The sequence below is a fragment of the Lissotriton vulgaris genome, chromosome 4_1 (assembly GCF_964263255.1).
Source record: "Lissotriton vulgaris chromosome 4_1, aLisVul1.2, whole genome shotgun sequence".
In the NCBI taxonomy this organism is placed as follows: domain Eukaryota; kingdom Metazoa; phylum Chordata; class Amphibia; order Caudata; family Salamandridae; genus Lissotriton; species Lissotriton vulgaris.
The window spans coordinates 547,939,388-547,963,184 of record NC_141691.1 but is presented as its reverse complement, the minus strand read 5'-3'; the positions used below and the strand labels follow the sequence as shown (position 1 = coordinate 547,963,184).

The 23,797-nt window shown below is 48.6% G+C and overlaps 1 protein-coding gene across 1 annotated transcript in view; it reads left to right on the top strand.

Annotated features, from left to right (window-relative positions):
• FBXL2 (F-box and leucine rich repeat protein 2) overlaps window positions 1–23,797 on the top strand; it is a 433,116-nt gene that overhangs the window by 92,277 nt on the left and 317,042 nt on the right. Inside the window, exon 2 of the mRNA XM_086966812.1 lies at window positions 14,782–14,840. Coding sequence (XP_086822938.1) covers window positions 14,782–14,840 — 59 coding nt within the window. The remainder of the gene's footprint in view (window positions 1–14,781; window positions 14,841–23,797) is intronic.

The window sequence follows — 23,797 nt, the reverse complement described above, 5'->3', positions numbered from 1 at the left end:
GGTTTTCTATACACTATTTACACGCACGCCGTCTTCCCACCCACACCGCCATACGGTCCCGTACCTGGGATAGCCACGCTCCTCCCCCGGGAGAGTGGCACGGCGGCTCACAGGGTCGTTGGCCTCCTGGCTCTCCGTGGGGGTCTTCTCTTTCGGCCTGCTCTTCGGAATTCCTTCGGTGTCCTTCTTTACCGACTTCTCCGCGTCTCTCCAACCGCTCTCCGACGCCGCTCCTCGCCTGCTCCTCCTCCGGGGTGATGTCACACCCTTCTGTCCGTACTTCCTGCTTTTTATCCAATCTGGCCTCGCAAACGAATACAGGAGGAGGGGTCACCTCCTCCTCAGAGTACGCCCAATTAAAGGCGCCGTGCTCTTCTTCCACGTCGTCCAGTCCTGTATCCCAGGGGTCAGTCTGTAAGGAAGGAGGTGTGACAGGATCAGTAATGGGAGACCACCATTCCTCGGTAGCGCTCCGCCTTGCACCGTTACATTCCTCCCCCCCTGGTTTCTCCCGATCGGGGAGAACCGGCATGCGAGACAGAAAGTCAGCGTTCCCATTGTCCTTCCCCTTCCGATGCACCACAGTAAAGGCAAAGGGCTGAAGAAAGAGGAACCACCGAAGAACCCGCGCATTCTGAGTCCTGTTCCTCTGCATCCACTGCAGTGGCGCATGGTCGGAATACAATGTGAATGCCCTCCCCTCCAGATAATAACGAAGTTTGTCCACGGCCCAGCGAATAGCCAAACACTCCTTTTCGACCGTGGGATACTTCCTTTCCCTAGGGTGGAGCTTGCGGCTGACATACAGCACTGGATGTTCAACATCGTCCTCCCCAATCTGTGATAGGACAGCCCCGATTCCTGTCTCTGAAGCATCAGTGGCAAGGAGAAAGGGACGCCCGAAATCGGGAGGAATAAGCACAGGGCTGGTGGTAATGGCTCTTTTCAAGTGATGAAAGGCGTTCCTGGCCTCCAGGGGAGGGGGTTGCGGCAGAGCATTTCTGACGTTTTTCTGTAACAAATTAGTCAGGGGTGAGGCGATGTCCGCGAAGTTCTGAATGAACCTTCGATAATAGCCCATGAGGCCCAGGAATGCCCTTAATTCCCGTTTCGTGGAGGGAAATGGGGTCTCGGTTATGGCTTTGATCTTCTCTTCTTGGGGAGCGATTACCCCATCCCCCAACATAAAGCCGAGATATTTCACCTTTGGGAAGGCTGCACGGGACTTCTTGGCATTAACGTGGAGACGGGCCTTTCCTAGAGAGGACAGTACGTTACCTAGGTGTTCCAAGTGTTCTTTCCACGTTTGGCTGAAGATGACAATGTCATCAAGGTATACCGAACTATAAGCGGTATGAGGAGCCAACACAGTGTTCATAAGCCGCTGGAACGTGGCAGGAGCCCCGTGGAGTCCGAAAGGGAGGACGTTGAATTCATACAGACCGTCCTCGGTGGAAAAGGCGGTCTTGTGACGGTCTTCCTCCCTTAGGGGCACCTGCCAATAACCTTTTGTTAGATCCAGCGTGGTTATGAATTTGGCATCTCCTATCCGCTCAATGAGTTCGTCCACCCTGGGTATAGGGAATGCATCAAAGGTGGACACTGCGTTTAATGCCCTGAAGTCCATGCAAAAACGTGTGGACCCATCGGGCTTGGGCACCATGACTATGGGCGACGACCAGTTGCTTTTCGACGGTCGAATCACCCCCAGTTCTAACATACTCGCAACCTCCTTTCTTACGTCTGCCCGTTTAGCAGCAGGGATGCGGTATGGCCTCTGTTTTACTAAACACCCTTTAGCCGTATGTATCTCATGCTCTGCCAAGTGGGTGCACCCAGGGGTGTCCGAGAATAACTGAGAAAAAGGGCGGAGTCTTTCGAGCAATGCCTGTTTCTCCGTGTCTGTGAGTTCTGGATTGATAGGCAAGTGGCACAAGGTTGTCTCAGTAGTGTTTTCGGGTAGCACAAGGTTAGATGACTTGGGAACAGAACCTAGCCATTTTTTTAGGAGATTGATATGGAACGTTTGATTACGTGTGGGTGACAGCTGTATCTTATACGTTGTATTGCCATATTTCTCTAGGACTTGGTATGGTCCCTTCCATTCGCTCTTGAATTTTTGCGTGGAAGAAGGGAGCAGTACCAGTGTCCAGTCTCCTTTGTTAAGTGACCTCCACTTTTTCCCCTTATCATAACATCGCTTTTGGTGATCTTGGGCCGTCTTTAGGTTTGAATAAGCAAGGTCTCGCAATTTGCCTAGTCTGGACCGCAACTGCTGGGTGTAGTCCAGTAGAGATCGTTGTTCCTGAGCCTCCTCTCTTTCCCAGACGTCTCTAGTGATTTCAAGGAGCGACCTTGGTTGCCGGCCATACAAAAGTTCAAACGGGGAGTAACCCAGACTGCTCTGAACTTGGGCCCTCACTACATACAAGGCCAATGGGAGCATTTTGTCCCAGTCTTTATGTTCGGCACTCAGGAGTTTCCTAAGAGTGGATTTTAGAGTCCTATTGTACCGCTCCACTAAACCATCCGTTTGGGGGTGGTAAGCGGAAGTGCGGATATGTTGGAGGTCCAGAGTCTTGCAAACCTCCTTCATCATCCGCGATACGAAAGGAGTACCCTGGTCTGTTAGGATTTCCCGGGGAAATCCGACTCTTGAAAACAATTCCACCAGCTTCTCCGCCACATTCTTGGTGGTCGGGGTGTGTAGAGGAAACGCCTCAGGGAAGCGGGTGGCATAGTCCACTATCACTAGGGCATAAGAGTGGCCCCGAGTAGTGCGGGGCAGGGGTCCTATGAGGTCCATCCCCACACGTTCCCAGGGATTACCTATCACGGGTAAAGGCTGCAGAGGCACCGCTGATGGTTTAGTCATGTTTCTCCTCTGACACACCTCGCATTGTTGGCAGTAGGCTTCGGTTTCTTTGTAGGTACCGGGCCAAAAGAACAATCTCAGTATGTTTTGCGTGGTCTTTTCAGCCCCACTGTGTCCCGCGGTTAAATGCGTATGTGCATAGAACAGTATCTGTTCACGGAACTCTTTTGGTACTACTAGTTGCCCTTGGTCTCCCTCTTTCCCTTCTCGATAGAGTAACTCGTTTACGATCTTAAACCTGGGGTATCTCTGACCAGAGTCGGTGGTTTGCTCCACGTGGGCTGCTTCCCACGCATTCAATAGGGTCGGATCGTTGGCTTGTGCGAATTTGAACCCTTTGTCTATGACCCAGGGTTCAACTGACAAGAGGGCCTCCACCGGTCGACTGGCTAACTCCCGCTTAAATAAGGCCAGGAATTGGGGGTTATCCACCCCGAGGATCAATTCCTCGGGTAGTGATGCAACCACTCCTACTCTCACGGAGCATGGTTCCCTTCCTATTGGGCTTATCGTGATGCGTGCAAGGGGATACGTCTTCACGTCCCCATGGACACACCGGATGTGTACTACTCCCTCCCGCCCTATTTGGGAAGGTGCCAACAGTTTCTCCCGTATGACAGATTGTCTGCACCCCGAGTCGAGAAGCGCCTTTACGGGTGCTTGGTTCACTAGTACCCTTACATAATATGAAGGTCCCATTTCGGCGGAGTACATCACAGCTTTGGGTATGTACCCAACTTCCATGGGTTCCTCTGCTGGTTTCTTCCTGGGGCACATTCTTGCTATATGGCCCCACTCCCCACATTCAAAACACTGGGGTCCCCTCATTGGTGTAACTTCCGGACGATATGGTCTAGATTTGAAAGGCTCATAGAGTGGTTTCTTTTTTTCCGCTTTAGGGGGCGGTACCAGAGTCTTTGCAGATTTTTCGGTCTCCCATGGAGCGGATCTAGGAGTCGCTCTGGTATAGTTCGCCGCCATTTCAATAGCCTGAGCTGCGGTCAATCCTGGGTGCTGTCTTAACCACCGCTGTGTTCCATATGGTAGAGCTTCCATGAATTGTTCGAGTATGATACTCGTCATCACATCCTCTTTGCTCCTGTTTTCGGGACGCAGCCATTTTTCTGCCGCCATTTTCAGGCGTAAGTACAGTGTCTTGGGGTTTTCCCCCGTGACCCCCTTCTCCTTCCGAAACCTGAGTCTGTAGGCTTCGGGGTCCATCCCGAGATGGTCTAGTATCACCTCCTTGATGGCCGCATATGTGGAGGTACCGGCATGGTTTGCGACCTGGTATGCCGTCTGTGCTTCACCTGTCAGTAAGGGCGCCAGAAAAAAGGGCCATTTTTCCTCTGGCCACCCGCACGCCCTTGCAGCCCGTTCGAAATTGACCAGGAAGGCATCCGGGTCTTCTCCTACTACATACTTCTGTAAAGAGACTCCGGCTGGATGAGGACCGGCCGGTCTCCGATCCACCGAGACAGCAGTTCCCGGTGTCTGCACCACTTTCTGTAAACTATCCAGCTGTTGTGTCATAGTGCTACGGAACAGGGCTCGGTCCGCATCCGCTGTGCTGATTTGTTGGCTGACCGCCCATTCCAATTTCTGCTGACCATCGACTAGAGTCTGTATAATTTGTTCCATGTTCGGTTCCTCTTCGGAGGGATTAGATCCCACTTCTGACACCACTGTGACCGGGTGTAGGGGTGAGGGGTTAACCGTAGGACCGAGAGTAGGCTCTGGGACAGGACTGACAGGCAAACCCGGTATAGAATCAGAAACCGAATGGACAACAGGTCTTGGGAGTAAGGAGGGTTTTATTGGTATAGGTCGCTTAGGGTTTGGTTGCAAAGTTCTCCTGGTCCTAAACGTTAGTCTCTCCCTAGCAAATTGACTGGGATCCGTCTTTGAGCCGTGGTGTTCTCCTTCTCCGGGGTCTGTGGTCTTCCGGTCTTGTCCTCAAGGTCTGGTCAATGGGGAGTCTCGTTGTTCCGGAGCCCATGCAAAGGAAGACCAACAGAGAGGGAGCCGTTAGTTCGACAGTCTTTTGGGGACTTGCACCTTGGGGGCCGTGTGCAGTGGGGAAGGTCACCAGTGATAAACTTATTACTATGTGGTCGGTGACGTGAGGAGGGTACAGACAGTGAGGGATAAGCGCGGGGTAATGAATACAAGAGGAGGGGGAGTACGAGGAAACACAGACGGGGTTTTCTATACACTATTTACACGCACGCCGTCTTCCCACCCACACCGCCATACGGTCCCGTACCTGGGATAGCCACGCTCCTCCCCCGGGAGAGTGGCACGGCGGCTCACAGGGTCGTTGGCCTCCTGGCTCTCCGTGGGGGTCTTCTCTTTCGGCCTGCTCTTCGGAATTCCTTCGGTGTCCTTCTTTACCGACTTCTCCGCGTCTCTCCAACCGCTCTCCGACGCCGCTCCTCGCCTGCTCCTCCTCCGGGGTGATGTCACACCCTTCTGTCCGTACTTCCTGCTTTTTATCCAATCTGGCCTCGCAAACGAATACAGGAGGAGGGGTCACCTCCTCCTCAGAGTACGCCCAATTAAAGGCGCCGTGCTCTTCTTCCACGTCGTCCAGTCCTGTATCCCAGGGGTCAGTCTGTAAGGAAGGAGGTGTGACAGGATCAGTAATGGGAGACCACCATTCCTCGGTAGCGCTCCGCCTTGCACCGTTACAGGCTCCCACGCTGCTTCCCCCGGTCCTTGTCCCGAGCGGGAGCCCAAGTCCTCTGCTGTCCTCCAACTCCCATAGGGCGCTTACACTGTAACTGTGCTGTCACCAACTTTTGGGCACGGTAGGCGGCAAATATTGTAGCGTCTCAGCTGGAAGTGCGGGTGGCAGGTGCTTCGCCGCGAGACACGCACCTTCCTCCCTTTGCAGTGGGTGCTGATTCCTGCCCTGAGCAGAATCCGGATGACACTCGGCGAGGCCCAATGCTGGTGCACCGCTCTTAGCCGCTGCTTTTCCTTTCATCCAAGGCGCCGGGGTGTAGTGGTAAGCGTGCATCACGCGAAGAGCACGCAATGCTTTATTGTATAATAAGTGTTCACTCGTGTGATGCCTCTTGGATTGCATTGTATATTGTTATGTTTTGGATATGTGGCTCACGCATGGTGGATCTGTTTTGTTGAAGTTCGAACGATGCTGGTCAGTGACCGTTCGTACTTTCCACGGAAGGGATGCTCCGTTTGCTGGGTGGAGTCATCTGTTAATAAACTCCTTCTTCAACTCTACTGGATTTCCTGAATTTAATTCTGCTACATTTGGCGACGATCGGGGAGTAACCCCACCCACGCAGAGGATTTACTTTTCACATCCTTCGTCAATCCTAACCGACTTAACATCTCTAAGTCCAGTTATTATCAACATCCTGTTCCTCGACGTTTTTCAGTTGGACTTTGGATTTGCTGTCTTTCATGGGTTTGACCCGGAAAAGGTACGTGAAATTTCAATATTACGGAGCTCACATTGGCCCGCTCTCTATTGACCTATTTGGATTTATCGAGTGCCTAAACAATCAACAGGTTTCACTTGTCATAAGAGACACTTCCTAATTGGCTAATGAACTTTGCCATTCTTCGTAGTCTCTGCGCTTCTGCCTGTAATTGGATAGTGCTCATTTTCCTAGTGTTTGAGCTACTAATCACGGCAGGTTTTGTTATGAGGAACGCCGCACGCGCTGACATCGTACATTAAACAGCGCCACCTGTCTGATCTTTATTCACACAGGATACATTGTATCTTTTCTAGTTTCTAAAGGAGATTGACAGCGCATCTGGATTTATCTTCAGTGACATGCACGCTCAATTACTTGCTCTTATTTAAAGAAGTATTTTATTATTTTTTCAGCGCGTCGATGATCTTAACAGCGACGTGCACGCTTTACCTAATATTCACTATATTTTAAACAGCTTATAGCTCGTCTAGAACTTCAGCAGCGACGTGCACGCTTCACTATCGAGTTACCTGAATTTTCAGCGATACACACGCTTTAACTGTCGTGTGTCAGAATTCCCAACAGCGACACATATGCTTCATTTGACTGTGCATCTGAACTGTTTAGCTCTCATTTTTATAATTCCAGGGCTTTATTTTACTCGTTAAATCTGAAGTTTTGTTTTCATTTTTAAACTGATATTGCTAATATTCAACAAATTACCCAACCACCTCCATTTCTCAGCAAACCTGGTAGCCCTGAAAACATTTGGTCTGAATGGTTTAGGCTTTTTGTAAACCATTTAGTTGCCATTGACGCTGTTGGTTATGCACCTGCTCCTAAATTTTCATTGTTATTTGGATGTCTTGGTCAAGCTGCACAAAGGATTTTACATAGTATTGTACCTATTCCACCGCCAGCATCTCATGCAGGTGATGGACAATGGAATGTTTATCTAGAAGCAGTTGCACAACTTAAACAATTTCCAGAAGAACCAAACATCATGCTTGAATGACATAATTTTTATAGCAGAAAACAAAGAGGGGAAGAAAAGTGGAAGAGTATATATCTGCACTTAGTTTTGGCAACTACATGTGATTTCGGACAACTTTCTGATAATTATATCAGGGACAAGTTTGTTTTTAATTGCGTTTCACATAAAATTAAAGAGAATTTTAGGATGCAAAAACCCTTCTCTATCCGAGGTAATTGACCTAACTTTAAGCATTGAACGTTCCACTCTTTCCAGTAAAGTAATGCAGGATAACTCTAAAAGCGGAGTTAATCTCATTTCATCATCAGAAAACGACCAAGACAATTCCTTATGTGCAGTAAATGTTAAAAACAAAAATGCTACATTTGTCCACAAGAAACATGCTTTGTTTTGCTACAGATGTGGTCCCAAAAATCACATAAATAATTCACATAACTACCCCGCCATCAACAAACGATCTGTTATTTGTAAAAAAAAATAGGTCACTTTCAGGGGGTATGTAGACATGTTAAAAAGTAAATGTTGGACTTGGCCCTTCTGGCAGGGTCACCTCTAATCTTTCTGCTTTAGATCTGTGATCTGTGTGGATGATTTCCTGGTCTGTGCGCACTTTTTCCCTGTGTCCCAGAGTAAAGTGCGTGCATGTAGTTAGGCTGGCCTGCTCTCACATAGGAATGCATGGGGAATGTCTGTGTCCCTAGAAGTTCCTGATGCGTGGGGAGTGCAAGCCCGAATTTGGTATGTGCGAGCTCGTGAGAATGAATGCTTCGCAATGGTGTATGTGGCATGTGTGTGTCATGTGTAGAAATGCCACTTCTAGGACTTGGCATATTAATGTAAAATATGCCTGGCGTATGATTGGCTGGAGCTGGCTGGTGAGCCTGGCTCTAGGAAGGCTGGATGGGTCTGCCCGGTGGTGAGTGTGAGATTAGCATGTTGATGGCTTGGTAGGAGTGCACCTGGTCCCTGATGGGGCTGGACTTTCCCCACACAATGCTGGCTCCACCCCCTGTAGTGCGACTGATGACCCTAGCCCTGCCAGTGAATGAAATGGGTGGTTGAGCTATCAAGGATACTTCAAAACCAGCTGCGACTGGTTTCTCCCCCACCCTGTACCTACAGACAAAGGGTTTTACAATATAAGAAGAGGCTGGGTCCCCATACAATTTGTTCTCTTCCAGGATCCTTGCCAGAGGGGGCTGCTGCTGCTGCTGGGGCCAGGAGGACCGCCACTTGGACTGTCTCCCTGCCTGGAGACCCAGTGTGCTGGCTCTGGGCCCAGCCTTGCCCCCCTGCCTGCCTGCCTAAAGACTTTGCTGGACATTTGACCTGCCCTTTAGCGCTGGGAGCGCTTTCCTTTCCCTGCTAGCGCTGGGGAGCGCTTTTTGTGGGCCCTCGGTGCTTGATAGCGCTTTATTTCCTTACAGCGCCTAGAGCGCCTTATTGTTCTTTAAAGCCGGTGCCCACCCGGCATTGCCCCGTGTGTTCACCGCCGCAGCACCGGGACCGAGAGAGAGCAGCTGCTGACGTCACCCGGAGAGCCGCGCTGCCATTGGCTAAGGCCGCGGGAGGCTCGCCGGGCGACTCGCGCTGTGATTGGCCGCCTGCCTGAGAGGCAGGAAGCACCGCAGGACCCACCACGTCTGAAAAGTCCGGCTGCGAGGCTTCCCGAGTGAAGGGAGAGCCCCGCAGCTGTGAAGAAAGCCCTGGGCGCAGCTGTGTCCGTGCACCGCGAGGCCGGGAGACGCCGCAGAGAGCCAGCGGGGCATTAGAGAGCCTCTGCCACAACAGCCGGTGAGTGTTGCTCCAGCTTCTCAGCTCCAAGGGCAGTTCCCTTGTGCTGGTGTGGCCCCGGTTGGCAGAGGGCCGCTCCGACGACCTGAGGGCTCCAGAGGCATTATTGATTTCCTGCCCGAGCCCCCGAGAGGCTTCAACGTGCAGAGCCTAGTTGTTTTAAGAACCTGAGAGGCTCTGGGGGCATTTTCTTTATTTAGAGCCACGAGAGGCTCCTGCCTAAATTTGTCCACGAGCCCGAGAGGCTCCCACGACCTGGGGCATTCCTTGCCAGAACCCACGAGGCTCACAGCCCCTCATTATTTTAGAGCGCTGAGCTCTTAAGTGCATATTTGTTCATTTAGAGTCCTGAGAGACTCTCAGGGGGCATGTTTGTTTATGTAGAGCCTGCAAGGCTCCCTCATTGTGTTGCCCTCACCATCGTTCTTGAGCCCACGAGGCTCCAACGTGTGCCGAGCATTATTTACAACTGTCCTGCACTTAGTGGACAAGTTGCTACGTTTAGGCTTTGTGTTCTTGGCTGCCTGCGCAGCCTGCCTGACATTGAGACTCAGGGCATTTCAGCCCCTTGCGAGGCCAGTTGGCCTGAGGGACAGTTCTAGTGTTGTGCTACATGCACCCTGCGCATTGTGATTTACTTGCATATTTGATTCTTGCGCAAATGTTCTAACCTGCACCTCTGAATATGTTTTAAAGCCTCATGTGCAATGTGTTTATGTTTAGTACCTTTGCTAAAAGTGACCTGCTTAGGTATTTTATGTTTTATCCCCTTTGCTAAGAGTGACCTGCTTAGAGGATTGTCTATGTGTTATTACCTTTGCTAAAAGTGACCTGCTTAGGTGATGGTTTTCCTTTTATAGGTCCTGATGATAAGGTCATAGTTCCCTGCGTGATTTTCCTACAGTGTTTAGGGTTGCGTAGGAGCTATTTACCCTTTACCAGTAATTACTGGTTGTGTGCTGCATTTACTATTTTAGTGCTACAGTCATTATATGTTTATGTGCTAAGTGTTATACCTACAAGTATTATTTCTGACTAGTGCCTACCCCTTACAGTGGTCCATGTGGCCCTGTCCTGTACATAATCCCTTGTAAATTCTGCCCGTGCCTGTTGGCACATTGTAAAGTTCGTGTGTTATCTAATGTGTTTTTACTATAATGCAAAGGCTATTTTTTATATAACCTTGTGTGGAGTTTCCTTTGTGGTGGGCCTTGGGTGTTGTTGCTGGGGTGCGTGCGCAAATACTTAGCTCACATCGCCTCCAAGTTTAGCCTTGCTGCTCGCGCCACGTTACCTAGAGGGTGAGCAGGGGTTATCTTGGCGTGTAACTCCCTTGCCCTGACTTAGGAGTGGTGGTCCCTGACTGACTTTGGCGCAAGCCCTGGCCAGCCAGGGATCCCATTTCTAACAGTAATTTAACGTGAACTGTGTTGATTTAGATGTTGAAGCTTGTAGTAATTTGCTTAACAATGTAATTGTAACGTTCGACTGTGATGGTGAAAAGAATTCCATAAAAGGCATATGTTCTGCTATAATTGACAATGTTCCTTTACAGGTGATGACTGACTCAGGGTCTCCTGTTACAATTCTGAGAGATACTACTTTTTATGAATTATGGAACAGGAAGGTTGATCTCCTTCCATCTGATGTAAATCCAAAAGCATTTGGGGAAAAAAGACATAAATATGTTTGGGTACTTCTCCGGTTTGGTACAATGCCTTGGTAGAGAAACTATGACACAAATTTATGTGGCAGAGAAAGGTAAAAATATCATCGGATGGAAAGATCTTGCTCGCATGGGCTTATATTTGGTTCCTGGTGATGAGAACCCAATCAAGGTTGGGGAACTCCCTGTGTGTAACATTGAGTGTAGCTTGTCGGATACACATCCTAAAGTTCTAGAATAGATTATTTCAGAGTTCAAACTTGTGTTTAACGAAACAGTGGGTATTGTCAAGGGCTTTGAGCACCACATTAGATTAGTTCCTGGGGCTCAACCTATTTCACATAAAGTACGCTCTGTCCCTTTAAGTTTGAGGAATGAATTGAAAGAGACTTTAAAGAATTTGTGTGACCAAGGTGTTATAGAACCTACCGATTCCTCGCAATTAGTTGCACCCATCGTAGTCGCCCGCAAAAAGTCTGCTGAAATTAGGCTATGTGCGGACTTGCGCGCATTAAACTAAAATATTATTGTAGACTGCCATCCTCTACCTAAGATCCACGAGTTATTAGCAAACCTAGAGGGTGCTAAATGGTTCTCCCTTATCGGCTTGAGATCAGCTTATCATCAAGTTTCCTTATCAAAAGAATTTCAAGAGTTAACAACTTTCGTTACCCCTTTTTGGGCATATACATTTTTACGTCTTCCATTCGGCCTAGCGTCGGCTAAGAAGTTCAAACGATGCTTGTCAGTGACCGTTCGTACTTTCCACGGAAGGGATGCTCCGTATGCTGGGTGAAGTTATCTGTTAATAAACTCCTTCTTCAACTCTACAGTGTGGTTGCTTTTAACTTTAGCAGCCCGGCTTGTTGTTTTGTGTGGGCTTGTTTACTTTAGCGCGGCGCCAAGCGTGCTTTCTCTTTCATTATTATGTTCCTTAAGCTTACTGCCGTATTTTGATGTGTTACATGATTTGTTTGGTTTGTAATGGATATTAGGCTTTCTTCAATTCAAATGTATGAGCGCAACCGTCTATTTACTACTGTAAATGTTATTCTCGTTAGCAGCTCTCCCAGGCAAGCATCATAAAGCTATAAATTACAAAAAAGCAAAAAAGCCCATCCTTCACTCCTCCACAAAAAGGAGTACTTGGCTCTGCGGCGACAGATGGTAAACTTGAGAAGAGGGGGTCTTCTTGGCCAGGCACCTTTGTTGCAAGCACCCAAGATGCTGTTTTCTGAGGTCGTTGCTTATGGAAATCGCACAAGAATTCCTTGGGGAGAGCTATTTGAAATCATGTTTATTGCCCATCACGGGGTCGTATAGTCACCTGCGTGAACCTTGAGCTCATAAAATGGCGTCCTCCCTCCACGATACTCTTCCCCTCATGCGCACAGCACGCCATAGCATCCGCTGCTATCACCTTGTGCACCTTTTCATAGCTGAAAGCCATCACATAGGTCATGGTGGGTGAGGCTAGGCTGAACCCAGCGTCAACAGTGTTGGCAGGGTCTTTTTGGAGACAGCCGATTTTTTGTGAACAGATGTGAACTGCGTGGCATGAGACGTTAACTGCTCTTTCACTGATGTCAGTCACACAGTGGCCTTTTCGCAGCATTGTTTCCCCTCTGCTATAAACTGTGCCCTTGGACATGAGGACTTGGGGGGCACGGTGTGCCAATGGTTAAATCTCAGACTGGCACATGTCATACATAGTGCCAACTGAATACGGAAAACCTAAGGGCTTGAGACATGGTGTCTTGATAAGAGCGCTTCAGCCGTCCAGCACCATCCATCACTAAACAATACACGGGTCTGTTCTACTCGAACCGGCCACTGTCCAATGCGACTGACCCGCAAACAATGCGAACCACAGCCAAGCACAACAGCAGCAGGCCGCTATGACACCAGGAACACTTCTAGGCCTTATTTTGGGGAATGGAGTATGGATGAGCGTGCTTGTGGCCCCAGAGCAGGTTTCACATCAGATGGAGGGAAGCGGAGGGGGCCTGTAGAGGCAGGTTCAATTGAGAACTCCACAAAGTTGGGCTTTACCCTGTTTTTTTGTTTATTTTTACCTTCCTACTGTGCTATTTCTTGTTGTTTTTTTTTTTTTATTTTCTACCGTATTCAGGCATAAGGGGTGGGGGTAATTCTCGATTGTGACGATTGACCCAGAGAAGGTCGTGTATTGGCTTCAGCATATTTTTTGTAATACTTGTGGCTGCTATTAGGGTACTTTATTCTTACATTATTTTATTGAAATTATTAAATAGTACATTGAAATAAAAAAGAACAAGGCCTGTCTACAGGGGTGATCAGACACCTCCGAACATGACGGTCGGCGTCTGTCCTCTCAATAACACCGGCCTCGATAAATATGCCCCTGCCCGGCCTTATTTACAGCGCTGCCTCCGCACACAGTAGACACGAAGGAGAGCCGCCTTCAGTAAACGGGGGCCCCAACGTGCGCTTCCATGGCTGGGTGATTCATATCAGACGTCAAGGCGCTATTTGCAAGCTAGTAGCAGTTTTCAGACAAGGATACCCGCTGGATGTGTGGGCCCTTCTGCCCCATTAAATCCGAGGTGGGGTAGGCTGCCCTGCCTCGCTGATGTTTGTGAAATTCAGATAAACACCCCGATTTACAATCTCCCACCCCTGCACTTTCCAGGGGCTGCTTCTGTGCATGTCTGGGGCTTGGCCCTACTCAAGCCCAGACTACACTCACAAACATCCTGCAATAAAATTTGCAAAAGAAAAATTGTGTCAGTTATTGCAGTAAATATATAAGAACACATTGCTCTACAACATACCAATAAAACATTGCTAAAACCTCTCGCTAAACACTTCCCAAAGGCGAGACCTAATGGCTATGCCAATGCTTGTTTTTTTGTTGCGATGCTGCAAGTATTCTGCGTGTCTTAATAGCAGGTTGTAGGTGTTGCTGGCGTCTCCTAAACTGGCAGATTTGCTCGAGTTGTATTGTACTGCACATTATCTTGGATGGCCGAAGGTGATTTTCTGTTAGATTGCTGTGCTCTTATGTTTTCAGGTGTGAAAGATGAATGCTGCATGTGAAACCTGACTTTTGGGCTTGTTAGATTGCAGCTATTGGACGAATCAGAAGTAAAGCTGTCCTCTCCTGATTTCATTGTATCTAGTTGTGAAGCAGCCAGTTCTCCAAGACGTGTTCATATATAGCCAAATGTGCAATCCAGATTTCGAAGTTACATATGTTCTGATCAGGGTACTCAAGTGTGTGGAATCCGTATTAGCAAAAAAGAGAAAACCTTTACGTAATTCATCCAACTGTTGCTGAGTTTTATCCATTTCCGATTATTTAATCACTGTTCACCAACTTCAGGATGGGCAGAAATACTTGCTAAAATTGTCCACAGACACATTATAAGGAAACCTGTGAACGCTCCTTCACTTTTACATCTGCTACACTCCATAACGAATATAATGTGGATTTCGTCGTACCCAAATCACAATTCCAGATTAGTCGATGCGGTTTTCTTGTGTTTATTGTATTTGAACAACAGTATTCAGTGTGTTTTAAAAATGTAGTCAAGCCATTATTTATTTAAGTTACAATATGCTAACATGTTGCCAAGGCCTCTTCGTAAAAATGTAAACATGCACCCAGTGTTAAGCTGCACATTTTGTCCTTAAAAGTTAGTTCCTGATTTAAGACTGTGTTTCGCCACACGTGCAATGTTATGTAAACCCACACCCCAGTCATTCAATGATGATTTTCGTTTGAAGGCAATAACCGTTATTTGAGTAAGCTTAGCCTTGTGCGCACAGAAAATACTTAAAAATACCCCATTTTGTGTATTCTGTTGTGTTCTGCTTTTGTATCTATAGAAAATGGTAATAGGAATGAGCTAGAGATGTGGACTAGTTATGGCTGCAGACTACATGTAGTTAATTCTCCCATTGAATCGATATTTATTGATCTATTTTCACTAATCATGTCTCAATTTTTCTTTTTTAGGTCTTTTTGAACGATGAAGATCTTATTAACAAAAAATTACCAAAAGAACTTCTTCTGAGGTACCTCCTCAAAATTTGATTCCAATTTACACTTTATTCGTAGCTTGTCAATTTAGATTTATTATTGTCTGGAAAAGTGTGCCCATCCGCCCAACTACCGGATAACCAAGCAGGAAATTATTTTTTGCACCATATAAGACATTGGATCAGCAGGAAACTTCAGGATAGTGACAGGTGCTTTTTTGTATGATATTCAATTGTTTGCTTATTTTCAGTGACATAGCTTGATTTGTATTTTTCATGGTGTATGATTTATTTATGTCATTGTTTAGTACTAGTTTTTAAGAATAGTGAACTAATCCCAGGCTGATATTATGCCTTATACTATTTTGTCCTGTTCGACTGGGTTGCGGGTCCAGAAAGGTTGAGTATTCTACAGGAGTGTCACCATGTGGAACCAGTTCATATGTAGTTTTAGAATACAATGCCGCTTGGGAGACACATACTGGCTGGGGCAGAATCATGGGAAAATGGCATTGGACTTTACAGGTACAGTGCAAAGGTTAAAATGTTTTTGTTAAAGACTTTTTCTGTTTAAGAGCAACAGGCTCCTTTGGCTTTAAGTAGCTTAATGTCTGGATACTTTCTGATTCAAGCACTTAATACATATCTATACTTGAACATTTTTCAGCCTACTATGGAACTGATTACGACTTTGGTGGTCCTACAGAGGGGTTGAAAACTAGCAGTCGGCAGTGGGACCACCAAATCTGTAGTACGACCGCCCCCAAATTATGAGTTCAATCCTGGTCTGGGGAGGTCGGTCCTGCAGCAGCCTGGTGGCGGCTGATGTTAGGCTCCTAGAAGAGCCTAACATGCAAACCGCCGACTGCACCTTCCTGCATGGTAGGGCATACCTGCCACACCGTTCAGGAACTGTGAGGGCAAATCCATGGGGGCACTACAAGGGCCCCCCTCCTCTCAACCCACCCTGGCTCAGGAGCGGCAGGGGGACCCCTGTGTCCTCTCCGTCACCATTTTTATGGTGGGCTTTATGCCAGGAAATGGGAGGTGGGCATGCAACTTGTAATATGCTCGGCATAGCCGGTGGTCTTGTGGGGGTCCAAACGCCACACTTCAAAATACTGTGGTTGGCACCCAGTGTGGCAGTGGCAAACCACCACCACGAGTAGGACCGCCGTACTCTGAATCGAGCCTTATGTCTTTCTGCCATACTTGCAGAGTTTATTCACTCTGTATCCAATGATGTTGGGGCCCATCTGAGCGTCTCTCTTTGATGGGTAATCATCCTTTACTTCTGCACAGTCGATCAAAACTTATTTATCAGAAATATCCTTGTAAGCTTCTTCCCCAGTCATTGTTGGCATGAACTTCCAGTAGCTTCTCTCTGTTTTTGCTGGTTCGTCCTGTGCCTGGGAAAATGTGCATGTGTGTTTGATCAAGGGAGGGAGAGGGTGCGGGGTTGCTAAACAATTTCTTCGAACCACCCATATTAGTCAAATTAAACATGACAAGTCCATCTTAGTTATGCAATTGGTGATCCCAGCTTCTATGTCTTCCTTTGATGGTCAGTAGATATTTCTTAGGCCTTTTGCTTTTGCTGTTTTTTTATTTTGGTTCCCTTTCTTGGGATATGAGGCATGTCCTGAGTCTTATGAAGCCTCATTGGTGTATCCTCTAGAGACCAATGTGCCAATAAATCCTAGTTAGCTGCCAACACACTGAATTATAAGTGGTTAATTATTGCTGTGTAGTACATTCTCAGTTCTGCAGTCCACCTTTTGCTTTCTGCACACCTCATGTGTTCTTCTCATTGATCGAATAGAGATAGGTGTGGCCACACACTCTTTTCTATTATGCAGTTGCAGAGAGCGAATGAAGAATCTGCACCGCACAAGGCGCACTGTGCGTGTGTGGTAAATTCTAATTACCCATGCTTAATTTATGCGGAAAAATCAATAAGAATAACTCAGATAAATAAGAGGCAAAATCCGTGATATTGAGGTTTACTCAAAAAGGGTTTTATTCCTTAAAAAGGAATTGGGTATTTGGCTCGAGCCAAGGTGGCATACCATTCCGTCACCACATAGGTTCGGGAAGGGACTGACAGACAACATTTTATTGACAGTTATTCATATATATAGTCAATGCATTACAGTAAAGGCATATGCAGAAGGCGTAACAGCTGAGAAGAGAGATAAAATGTTCATACGTAACTGAAAAGGTGTTGCAATAGGCGTGCATAAAGGCGTGTATAAAGGCGTGTACTAAAAACGTCATTTATCATGAGGTCACAAGTAGGTGGATCCATAAGAGAATCATGCAATGTCAGCAGAAATACATGGCAGAGATGCGCGCGCAGCAGTATGACGTGTGACTGACGTGTAACTGGAGGGTGAAGGGGACTTGACATTTAGCCCTACAGGTGCAGACATAAGTCTGGGATGTCAGACCAACCTAATCCCAAATCGTATCTGATATCTTATGTTTAAGGAACTGTAGTATCTGGAAGGGAAAGGTCTCTCGGACAGAGGCTATTCTATACTGGTTGTGAATGCGTGTATAAGCGTCTTGTGTCTACGTGTCTGCATGAGAGGTGAGGGGGCATGGGCCTACCATGGCAACGGAGCCTATGAATTACTTGCACGGAGACAGAAAGGCCGGGCCCATTGCTCCTGCAGCTGGGAGGATGTTTACTTGAACGACGAGACAGGAATGTATTTTCGAGTGAGTTTCTCTCACAACCAATTTATCATGCCCTTCAGGGTTTTGTTGAATCTCTCAACTAGACCATTTGCTTGTGGGTGATAGGGAGGGGTGAACTTGTACTTGACACCACACTCAGCCCACATAGCAGTCCGATAGCTGGACTGAAATTTTGTGCCCCTATCTGACTCCACCTCTTTCGGAAAACCCACTCTGTTGCAATACTCTAGCCACCGCAGGAGCATCAATGGTTCTAAGAGGGATTGCTTCAGGGTACCTAGTGGCATGGTCCTTTACCACTAGGATTTACCTATTCCCTGATGCAGTAGGTGGGTCCAAGGGGCCAACACTGTCCTTCCCCACCCTTTCAAAAGGAACCCCAACCACTGGCAGTGGTATTAGGGGAGCCTTTGGCTTGTCCCTTGCCTTGCCACTGGCCTGACAGGTGACACAGGAGCTGCAAAACTCCTTTACCTTTTCAGATCTATAGATCTGAATGGTTCACCAATGGGGTTCATGTCTACGTCTGCCCAAAAATGTCCTGCCAAAGGGATGGACTCAAAGTCAGGATGAACTCTCTGCACTTTTGGGGCACCGCCAACATCCTGTTCGCCCCTACCTTGAGGTTTCTGGCCTCAGTATAAAGCAGTCCATCTTCCCAGCAGAGTCTATGAAAGCCACCGTCACCCCCTCCTCTTTTTTTTAGAGTCCTTCCGCCTCAAGCTCTCAAGGATGGGACAGTCTCATTGTCCCATACTGAACTCGTCTCTGGAGAGTCCACCTGCTCCTGTTAGTTCTGCCAAATCTGACAGCTCTGGTAGGGTTAGAGTCCCTCCCTCAGAGGCCAGATCCACTCCACCAGGGTTAGATTCTTCCTGCACCTCTAGAGTTCACTGGGCTGGCTCACCAGGCCCAGTACCCTTGTCCTTGGCTGTTGTTTGGCCCTTTTTTCCAGGGTCCAAGTGTCCAGCCCCTCCCTTCAGGCTAGTCTGTGTCATGGTCACAGCACATAACCACTAGGGGAGCTCCAAAATGTTCATATGGAGTCCCCTCTCCATCTCTGACTACTCAGAGGCTTAAAGGGTATTGCACAGTAAACACTGGACTGGGAGCACCTTAGACACTGCTACCTTCATAGGGCCTGTCACACCTCCTCATTTCAAATCTACTACAGCCATAGGATGGAGTTTGGCAGAGCTCTATGTATAGGTCACCTGGTGAAACTCCCCAGGTAGCAACCTCTCCGGAGGCACCAGCTCATCCAGGACCATAGTTACACTAGCCCCTTTGTCTCTGATAGCCTCAGAGACAAAGGTGATGCGCAGACCGCATCAGCCTTTTTGTGCCCTGGCTGGTTACAGTCAAAGCACATATCCACCTTCGAGGGAACCTACCATTCTTTCCCTGATACCCCTCTCTTTGAAGTTGGGTTGGATCGGGCCCACCCTCCTGGTGCTGGATTTTGTGAGTCTTTGGAGGACTCCTTCAGGTTTTGATCTTTTGCCTGGGCTTTCCCCTTGGGAGGGACCTGCTTCCTTTCTTCTGGTCACCCTACTGGTGCGGAATGGAAACCCAGGTTCTCACCTACGAATCTGCTGCTTCTACCAGCTCTCCGGGGCCCGTCAGCTTAGAGTTCACTAGATACTGGCGTAACTTTTCTTCTGCACAATGAGTCAAAATATGTTCTTTCAAAAACAAACTATACAAACCCTCATATGAGTCAACCATGTTACCAACAATCCAGCCTTCAAATGCCTTCACTGAAACGTCCACAAAGTCTACCCAAGACTTTGAACTCACTTTCTTGGTGCCTCCAAACTTCACCCTGTACTGCTCTGGAGTCAGACCAAATCTTTGACTAAGCACGCCTTCATCTGCTGGTATGATTCTGCATCCTCCCCCCTCAGGGTCAGGAGCCTATCCCTCCCAGCTACTGGAATCCACTCCCACGGGAGTGCACCCCAATACTTGGAGTGGACCCTACTCATTTTAGGGGCCCTCTCAACAGCTTCTAGCCACTTGTCAATGTCATCCCCCTCTGTGTACATGAGCACTATACCCTTGGGATGTTTGTGATCAAATTCACCACGCCTGGACATCTCAAAATCTTCATCATTTTCACTGCCATCATTTCTTTTGAATGCCTCCTCCCTTCCCCACCTCTTTTTAGCCAATTCTAGTTTCCTCCCCCACTTCTTTTCAGCCAGTTCCAGTTTCCTCTGCTCCAAAGCTATTAAAGCTAATTATGCCAGTGGAGTTTCTGGAGTAAGAGCCCCCCCCCCCTCAGCCCACCATCTGGAATCATATGGCTAACACTAGAAACATGCAAGAGGCATCATCCTCACCCCCCTCTTGGGTGGGATTGCGGGGGAACACCCTCCATCCCCCCTTGAATCTCCCCAGATACCCCAGCCTAGGCCTTTAGGGACTTAAGCAACCCTGCCTTCTTAATCTTGTTGGAAGCAGTAAGCCCCCTAAGCCTAGACTGTACCCTAAGATCAGCCTCCCTGAAAATGGGACAGTTTAGCAAGGTCAAGCTCCATGGTTCCCTAATTTTGGGTCACAACAACTAGGCACAACAGACTTTGAACAATTTGGAAAAATCAAAACACTGGATTAAAAACTGTTTAGTCCAAATTCCAAAAATCAAACTCAAAAGTTTTGTTCTAAGGCATTTAGAGGATTTTTATAATCCTAATTCATTTACTGAAAGGTGTACTTTTTGAACACTAGTCCTCATCCCAACCGTTGAGCACAAAATGTTGGAAAGTGAATTATTAGTAGGGGCAAATGTTCATCTACCACCGGCAATAAGGCCACTAACACAGTATATGGCTCAGAATAGGTCTTAGAAAATTATTCCTATGCTTAACCCTTGGTAGCTTGGCTGCGAGCAGGCAGGCTTAACTTCAAAGACCAGTATGTAAAGCATTTAAATGCACAAATTCAGTAAATAATTAAGACACAATGCATGATATACCTCCAACACCAATTTATAAAAATGGGAAATATTTTTATCTTTAAAATGAAAACCAAAATGAAAAACATCCAATGTAGGGAACCAGACATATGAATTTTCAAAGATTTAGCATTATTTAGCACAAATCAATCAATCAAAGACATTTATAGAGGACACTACTTACCCGGAGGGTCTCAAGGCGCTTGGGGGGGGGGGGAGGGGGTGCTGCTACTGCTCGAACAGCCAGGTCTTGAGCTTCTTCCTGAAGGAGAGGTGGTCTTGGGTCAGGCGCAGGTCGGTCGGGAGGGAGTTCCAGGTCTTGGCGGCCAGGTAGGAGAAGGACCTTCCTCCTGTTGTCGTTCTTCGGATGCGGGGGACGGCGGCGAGGGCGTGACTGGCTGATCGGAGATGGCGTTTGGGAGCGTAGAAGTTGATGCGGTTGTTGAGGTAGCTCGGGCCTTGATCGTGTGGGGCTTTGTGTGCGTGGGTGAGGAGACGGAAGGTGATTCTTTTGTTGACGGGGAGCCAGTGCAGGTCTCTCAGATGTCCGGAGATGTGGCTGTGTCGTGGGATGTCGAGGATGAGTCTGGCTGAGGTGTTCTGGATCCGCTGGAGTCTCTTCTGGAGCTTGGCGGTGGTTCCAGCGTAGAGGGCGTTGCCGTTGTCCAGTCGGCTGGTGACGAGGGCCTGGGTGACTGTCTTCCTGGTCTCGGTGGGGATCCACCGGCAGATCTTCTGTAACATGCGCAGGATGTTGAAGCACGACGAGGAGACGGCGTTGACTTGTCTGGCCATGGAGAGGGAGGAGTCCAGGATAACGCCCAGGTTCCGTGCGTGGTCTGTCGGTTTGGGTGCGGTGCCCAGGGCGGGGGCCACCAGGAGTCGTCCCAGGCGGAGGGCGAGGAGCCCAGGATGAGGACCTCCGTCTTGTCTGAGTTCAGTTTCAGGCGGCTGGTCGTCATCCACTCGGCTACGTGTTTCATCCCTTCGTGAAGGTCGGCTCTGGCGGCGGCGGGGTCGTTGGTCAGGGAGAGGATCAGCTGGGTGTCGTCAGCGTAGGAGATGATGTTGAGGTGGTGCTGGCATGCGATGGCCGCGAGGGGGCTCATGTAGACGTTGAAGAGGGTGGGGCTCAGCGAGGATCCTTGAGGGACGTCGCAGATGACTTCGGTGGCCTCTGACTTGTACGGTGGTAGTCGGACTCTCTGTGTTCTTCCGTCGAGGAAGGAGATGATCCACTCCAGTGCCCTCTCCTGGATTCCGACGTTGCTGAGGCGCTGCACTAGGGTGCGGTGGCAGACAGTGTCGAAGGCCGCGGAGAGGTCTAGGAGGATGAGGGCCGCTGTTTCTCCGTTGTCCATCAGGGCTCGGATGTCATCGGTGGCCGCAATGAGGACAGTCTCGGTGCTGTGGTTGGCTCGGAAGCCAGACTGTGAGGGGTCGAGGGATCCGTTCGTCTCGAGGAAGGCGGCCAGCTGCTTGTTGACGGTCTTCTCGATGACTTTGGCTGGAAACGGGAGGAGCGAGATGGAGCGGTAATTCTTGAGTTCGGTGGGGTCCGTTGTAGGTTTCTTGAGTAGGGCGCTGAGTTCGGCATGCTTCCAGCTCTCCGGGAAGGTGGCGGTGTTGAAGGAGGTGTTGATGATGTCCCGCAGGTGGGGTGCGATGACAGCGTCGGCCTTGTTGAAGACGTGGTGAGGGCAGGGGTCGGTTGGAGATGCGGAGTGGATGGAGTTCATCATGCGGACGGTGTCTTCGGTGCTGATCGGAGTCAAGGCGCGGAGGGTGGTGGTGGGGGGCGGTAGTTCGGTCGTGGCGTGCGTCGGTTGAGTGCTGAAGCTGTTGTGTATGTCCGCGATCTTGTTGTGGAAGTAGGAGGCGAGGGAGTTGCAGAGGTCTTGCGATGGGGTGATGTCGTTGTTGCCGGCGTTGGGGTTGGAGAGCTCTTTCACGATGTTGAAGAGTTCCTTGCAGTTGTGTGCGTTGTTGTCCAGCCACATAGAAACCTATAGCGCCTTATCGTGACATCGTTCGCAATAGACCGGTTCAGGCTGACCGCGATGGAACCCCGGGCCGGCTACCCCTCATGGTAAACCTCAGTGAAAGTTTTTACCTTCTGACTTAGAAACTTTTCAGCAGCTTTTCTTTCGGGGGTCTCTCGAAGCTCTCAGCCAGTCCAGATTCTGTGAGGGTTCGCCAGATTGCCTTGCGACAAGCTCCCGGTCAAACTTCTGGAAGTGCAACCTCCGGAGCGTTCCAGTGGGACGAGCCAAGGATCCAGGCTTCGCTTTCGTTGTTGCTTCCGGTCACATTTTCCTTGTTCGGACTTAGAAACTTTTACAGAGCTTTTTCTTGTGGGGTCCCTTGATGCTCTCCACTAGACCGGATTTGGTTAGGGTTCGCTGGCCTCTGATTTCGCCTACTCCCGGTCAAACTCTGGAGTAGGACCTACAGAGTTTTTCAGCAGGACAAACCTGGACGGCAGGCCAACTCGCGGTTGAAGTCAGGCGGCTTGGCTGACCAGGTTGAGTTGGTCCACCTATGATGTTTTTTTCCAAAGTTGCTCCACAGTTCTCCAAACTTGTGGAACTTCTTCTTGAAGCTCCCCAAACGGTCCCAAAGTGTCTCAAATTAACTCTAAGAGACAGGAATCTCCAAGATGGTCCTTGAAAGTTGAGGACTTGAATTTCCTCCATCCACTTGGACAAAACCCTTACACATCCACAGGTAGTTATCCATGTTGAGGATTCTTGGAGGTGATGTTCCAGGTGAGCTCTGTTAACCTGTAGCTTGCAGGGAGTCCACTCTTTAGTCCTTTTACAGTAAGGTAGTCCACACGGTGGTAGTTCTAGATGGCGCAGAAGGTGCAATCTTCGGAGGCCAGGCTTTAGAAAATGCACATCAAAATTGTCAGCATGGGCCGTTTTGTTTTCTTAAGTTTCAAGCAGCAGATCTGAGAGGCACTGCCTCTCTCAGATACTTATTCCAAGTTCTCTGGGTGAAGCAGGATGTTACTCCTGTCTAATGGGGTGTAGGGTATCGCCCGAAGGTATGACCACTTCCTGCAGAGTGTGGCACTATTTTGTCTCAAAGTGCCCCTATTCTTCCAACGTCATATTGACTGATTTTCCAGCAGGGAGGGAAGAGCTGGCTAAATAGAACCCTAGGATAATCTCCATAGACTCCCCCCTTGCATCTGCACATTCCTTACTTAAGCCTAGCATCTGTCTGGGTTCAAAAGAGTAGAGTTGTAAATGACACTGGTGTCTTCCCCTTCCCTTGAAGTCCATTGTTTACGACTTCCCCCCTCCCCCCCCCTGCTCTGGCATTC